This window comes from Fopius arisanus, unplaced genomic scaffold (assembly GCF_000806365.1).
Source record: "Fopius arisanus strain USDA-PBARC FA_bdor unplaced genomic scaffold, ASM80636v1 scaffold00124, whole genome shotgun sequence".
In the NCBI taxonomy this organism is placed as follows: Eukaryota; Metazoa; Arthropoda; class Insecta; order Hymenoptera; family Braconidae; genus Fopius; species Fopius arisanus.
In genome coordinates, this window is record NW_011887863.1 from 241,925 (window position 1) to 248,584 (window position 6,660).

The 6,660-nt window shown below is 36.6% G+C and overlaps 1 protein-coding gene across 1 annotated transcript in view; it reads right to left on the bottom strand.

The window, feature by feature from the left end:
* Positions 1-635: 635 nt before the first annotated feature.
* The window catches only part of LOC105271812 (homeobox protein Nkx-2.4), a 15,167-nt gene continuing 9,142 nt past the window's right edge, over positions 636-6,660 (bottom strand). Inside the window, exons 3-4 of the mRNA XM_011313572.1 lie at positions 5,633-5,719; positions 636-1,312 (exon numbers count right to left, since the gene is read on the bottom strand). Of these exons, the coding sequence (XP_011311874.1) occupies positions 974-1,312; positions 5,633-5,719 (426 nt within the window). The 3' untranslated portion in view covers positions 636-973. The remainder of the gene's footprint in view (positions 1,313-5,632; positions 5,720-6,660) is intronic.

Consider the following 6,660-nt stretch of genomic DNA (forward strand, 5'->3'; position numbering starts at 1 on the left):
GTCAAAGTCACGACTGATTTTTACAAAATCATTCATCGATTTGGCTCATGTTCTCGTAAATCGAGTCCCTCCGTGGCTCAGAGTGCTAATTCTTTCCATTTTTTTATCATAGAAAAATTTTAATCTGGGATTTTAAAACTATGTACACTTTGTGAGAGAAATTTGTCGTTGAGTGAAAAGTGAAAGGAGTGAAAAGAGAATTTGCTAAAAATTTTATTGACCTCTTTGGTTCATTTACTCCTGCGATATTGGCTCCTGTAATTAAATAAGGTTAATTGCAAATTGACTCTTGCAGGTTTTGAGAGTGTTCCATGTTGTCATGTGCAAATAAATTCATGGCTCTATCTCAACAGCTCGAGATATCAAAGACAGAGTGAGACATTTCACAGAACTCTGCGCCAATTTTTCACCTCAAAATCCTCGTCTCCATATTTTGATAACTTATTATGCATGTCATCAGGAAATATCCACAGAAATCAATTTATAATCTTCTCTGAAAATGATAGACTCCAAATTCAAGACTAGAGTTTGCCCCTTTGATTATTAAAAAAAATGGATACGATTGTATATAAAATTTCTTAAAAAATAAAATCATCTCTCCCCACCAAATAAAAATTTCAAAATGAAAACTCATGATTAATAATCAATTCACCCGATAAAAAAAAAATGTCATTTCACTCTGAACAAAAATTGAATTCCTCTCAAATCGTTTACAAATAAGTTCTTCAATAAAAAATAAAATAAAAATATTCAGGGCCGAGTAGAATCATTAGCAATAGAATTTCGTGAAATGTCAACGGCAAAAAAAAAACGAACCGGAAACCACTCAACGACAAAATAATAAATCTTTAATTTAATTTCAAGGGCTTTCATCTGGAATAGTGTACCATGCAGTTGGATCCGCGGCGAGGGCCCACGGGCCGGCGACGGAGGGATTAGCGTAGGCCGCTGCCCCTGCCGCGGATGGCGCGCACTACCAGGCCCTACCCTGGAGTGGTAAATAGGCCCCGCACTGGGCCTGCTGTTGTTGCTGCATCGCCTGCTGTCCACCGGTTCTCGTGTAAGAACAGTGCTGGAGGCTCTGACTGGACGACATAACATGACTGACACCGGCTAACGAGTGATGGGAAACACTGGCCCCGTGATGAGTCCCATGGGGACTAGAGGCCGCGGTCATGTGGGGCGCTGGACTCGCTAGGGCCGCACTAGGGCCCCCACGACTTCCCTCGTTACCCCCACCTCCACCACTTCCACATGGTTTTCCATCTTTCACCAGGACTGGTACAGCTACCCGTCGGGGAGAACTCGCGCTCTAGAATCAAATTAAATTCGTTATTAAAGAGAACGAACGTGATAACGTGTCTTCTATCACTGATTATTAATCTGTAAGATTATACTGTTAAAAAATTAGTCCTGAAAAATTGTTTAAAATTATTTTTCCTCTTTTTTCGTAGGATAAGAATTACTCGGATAATATTTTTCTTTTGTTCATTCGTTGGACAGAAATTTACAACTGCTGTGATGACATGGAAAAATATGTAATGATGGGTCAGTTATTGTTAACAATTCGTTTATTGTTAACGAATGCATATTTGGAAATATTTCTATCAACTCGATTTTTCATTCTCAAGTACATCACTTAACTGTTAATGAACATTTAATCCCAATTTTAATACTTTTTGTTGACTGTGTGAAGCCTCGTTTGGGGGAATTGAATTATTTTTCATCGTTAAAATGGAATAACAATTGTAAAGAACAGGAGCACTTCTGGTCGTGTATGTGGAGGGAGATATTTGCGTACATTAAAAAATTCCCGATAGCATGTACCCATCCTCTGAATGTGACGTACGGGGATTTCGATACATGTTGACGCGATGAATATGTTCGATACAGATTTTCCGATTTTTGCTTGATTTGCAAAAAGAAAAAGTATTTAAATTTCCGTGGAAAAATTCCATTTGAATTAAACAAACACCACTTTACATTTATCATATCGTATTTTAACCATGCGAGTAAATAATTTTTAACTACATAAATATCATTCTGGTAAACAATTTGTTGATTAATCAAAAGCTTTTCCGCTACCATGGATTTCCATTAAATTTCCAGAGATACTCTATAATGTAAAAATCGACCATTTGAATGAAAAAATGAATGGTTAAAATATTTTCATTCAAATCAGGGCTACCGTATATCCTCCCGAGATTGACGAAACTCTCGGAATATTGAATCACACAAGATTCGGAATGACAAAGATACGAAGAAAAAAAAAAATAAATAGCAGGAGAAACGTTTTCCCCATGGCAGCGAGTATATGCAGAGTAAACAAAACGTGGGCGCACGGGTACATAAAATCTATATACGAAGAGAAATACACGTACGATAGAGATGCGACGGAGATTGTCTCGTTCAAGTACGAACGATTCGTCTCATTATGAATATCCTAAGTAGGGAAATAGCTACCGTCATCCATCCAGTGGGTATATATTTTTTATTTTTTTTTTTTCTCATCTCTTACTCGAATATTTTTATCTCTTATTTTTCGTTGAGGATCAGAGGAATTGCCGTTGGACACAACGGTATGCCAAACAGAAGCCAGTAGACGACCAACTCTCGTACCTGTATGGAAACCCGGTGGACCACTCAGCTGTATCAACATCGAGTACATGACATTCCTCTTCGATCTCAGGGCTCCTGCTGTCCGCTCTAATAACAACTCACTTGTACCCGAAGCCTTGAGTACCATGTACTTTCCACTATTTTCACTATTTTTCTCAGAATATCAGATATCCCGTGCAGAGAATTTTTTTTTTCTTTCATTAAAATTACTCTCTCTTTTTCATGCATTTTAAAAATCATAATTCCAAAATTGTAATCGAGATATCGTTTTTCTGATGGAATGCGACATACCTGGATATAATTGACAGATATTTTTCCATGGGCCATTCAATCATCATTATTCGGTATTTTTTTCTCTTCATGAAAGAACGCGAAGAATTCAGACGAGTGGATAATCGATTGCAAACGGAATTTTTGAAAAAACTAATGGACTCATGACTTAGCACTGAATTGCGAATTCTGTGGAAATATTGTGGACTATCTAAAGTTTAATTAAATAAAAATTTCACATAAATAAATTATATAAATACACTAAAAATTTAACCCGAATTTTTCTGAATAATTTCCTGAATAATTTCTGCTTTTGGTATGGCAAAAACATGAAAAATTTACCACTGATCCACCATTTTTTTATAAATCCTTGTACCCCTTCCACATCTTCACCAATTGCCGATGGTGATTTATTCGAAAGCAAATAACCGATTTACCGTGTTGCAGGCAATTTGAATAATATATTCCCTTTGAAAAATGAATACGAGAATTTTCAAAGCGCTCGCTCATCGTTAAAAACGATTAGACGAGGGAAAATATATTGGCGAGTTAATGGGCAATAGCACGAGATCGGTCACGTAAGTATATGAATGGGTAAATCCACTTGACGCCTGATAAAGTGATGATGATTACGTTAAACGTTACATGTGACGAGTAAAAATTATCGTACGCGCGCGTCACGCGTCACATCACACGCGTCACAATCACTTTAGTCACTTGAAATGGATAACCGCGGGTTCCATATCCGCCGGAATCATAATCATCACAATCTATCACGACCATCATATTTTATATTCAAACAAAATGATTATCAGTCTCCCGAAAAGTTTACGTTGCCTGCATAATTCAACGAATGCCAATCGAAATTGCATTTCGATTAATTTAATTCGACTCTCGACTCGCCTACCCGCATGGGAAAATATATAATCGAAAAATTATAACTGATATATATATTTTGCGAAAATAATATTTTAAATATACCCAACTCCTATTCTGAATATATCTTGTATATGACCGGGGAGATATATAAAAATTATTTCAAATATATATATATTTCAATGACTTTTTTTAACGAAATTGAATAAATTAATGAACAAATAAATGAGTGGAATGAAGAATAAATGAGTTGAGTGAAAATGATATCTTGAGGGAGATGAGATTATAATATGATCTTTGTGGGGTTCATACCAATCTTGGATAGTTGATATAATTAAAACAATCGGATAATGAAAAAATAATTAAACCCCAAATGACGGTCAGGTGTTGAGCGTGACTGTACCCGGTGCAAGATGGCGTAGGCTCTCTCGAGAGGCCGATTCCTCATCCCCTTTCCTCTCTTCATCCCCATCCCTCTCACGACACAACTCCTCTGGATACTTCTCTCTTCCTCATCTAGGTACGTCAAGTTACCGTTCGTTCGTGCTCGCTTGCCTCGCACAACGCTTGAGATTCTTTTTTTTATTTCACATTTTTTTCACCCTCCCACCACTGCACACGAGAACAGCGGGGAAAAAGTCGAGAGTAAAAGGGAGAAATGAAAGAAAAAAAATATTGAGTAAAAAATACGTGAAATCGAGATATTTCCAACAATTAATCGATTTATTCACAAATTCAATCAAATTGTGTCATATCCGTGATAATTTCGAAGATTAAATAATCCAATGAATATTCACTGATAAATAATCAGATATTTCAATATATAATAATATATAATAATATATAAATATATATAAATATATGAAATATGTTTTGAGCTGATAAAAGGTAAAATCAAAGGTGAAATCGACGCCCTCGAAAGGCCGTCACTTCACTCTGGATTTGCCTAACTCAATTACCTGATTTTTCAACTACAATAACAAGGGTGTAAATGTTTACAATTGTTCACCCTCCCAAAGGTACCGCCCACTCGGATAGAGGCGGAGATCGGCAATTGCACGTATCGTTGATCACGATCAAGATAAAACGTGCCGTGCGGCGTAAACAAAGGTCGTCCGGTATACGAATTGTAATCGAGGTTGTATTATTCTCTCCATTAGAAAGGGCCGGCTATTTTCTCTCTTTGCCCTAAGGCAAAACAGTGTTTGGAGGTCTAACAAGTAAATTATGGGGGACCGAGCGTTACGATCGGTCTCAAGATACCTTTTTCCTGCCGTTTCAATGGACAGAAATGTTTTTCTTCCCTTTTTCATCGTTAATACCCCAAACGATCAAAACGCGACACTTTTTTCGATACAAATAAAATCCATTCAAACGTCTGTGATCGTTATCGCATTTTACCCCTCATTTCTTCCATCATATTAACGGTGCATTAATGTTTTACCGATGTTTTGTGTTTGGCATTTTTATGCAGGTACCGGTGCGAGAATTTTATTGGAGAATTTCTGGGGACTGTTTTATCATTTTATTTCGGAGGGAAAGCGCAAGGTAATCGGGGATTTACTGCAGACGTGATCGCGCATATCATGATTGAAGATTTTTTCTTCGACGGAGAAGTTCAATTCGTATTCGGTTTTTATATTGATTATCGTCTTGCTTCTTGATGCGTAGAAATAGATAAAAAGCGATTTACTGATTGAGGGTTCATTGAGGAATCATTTGGCAAATCTAGGATCTAGTCTTTTTTGACGATGACAAATTGACGGGACATTTTTCAATGATTTCTCACGGCTGAATCCGTGATTTATTGAATGTTCAAATGATTCTCAATAAGATAATTGTTTTTAATTTATTTTTCATTTGTTACCTGATTTTGGGCGTTTTGCTCTGCCATCGCCTTCTCCTTCGCTTGTCTTTTGCACTTGTATCGGTGATTTTGAAACCAGATTTTCACCTGTAATGAAAAAAAAAATAAATTAAAGTCAGCAAGAAAGACAGCTACGAAGCGGCCAATAATTAAATATTATAGTTGTACTCGTTGTTAGTTAATAAATTTGACGAAAAATAGAAAAAAATGAATGAGGAATTAAAATGGGTGCTCCTGATTTTTTCACGTGGAAATAATTCGACAATTGCGAGTAGAAATTCGGTTGCCAGGTAAAAATCGGGGTGTTTTCATAGGACTGACGTTTGTGAGAAGCATCAGTGCCGTTATAACGCCTGCCACATAATCCATCGCTAAAGTCTGAATTTTCCTCTGTTATTTTACCCCCGAAAATAAAAACGTGAGTCGAATAATTCCACAAATTTGTGTTTCAGTTAAAATCCCGTAAAAATTGACTGAAAAAATTGCACACCATTTTTTACATCTCTGTTTTCCGAAAGTTTCCGATTGGTGAAAAAGGGTATATAAAAGAGTACTCGGCCTCAACAACTTCAGTTTATCTTTTTTTTTCCTCCGTTCAGTTTTTTTTTTTTCTGATTTTTTTGGTTCGTCGATTGCTCAAAACCGCTTTTACGGCAATTGAACGCGATTAGGGAGATCTACCGTGGACAGGGAATCGGATCAGCATCTGCTTATGACAGGGTGGCGTCATAATCCAACATTACATGAAAGAGTACAATGGGAGTAAATGCATCCGCTTTTATGCGCTCGATGGGAGCCGACGGGAAAACAATAAGTTCGATATCAGAATGAAAAATATTTTCGAGCACCAAGTAAAATATTCCATCACTGTTATTAAATTCTTAAAAGAATACAAATTCTTTGAGAATTCTATAAAGCCTCCGTAATTCGCAAGAGAGAATTTAAGTCAGAGAAAAATTACGGAGTGCCCGAATATTTTTTTTGTTATAAATTACCAGAGGAGAGATATTCCCTCTATATTTTTCCAC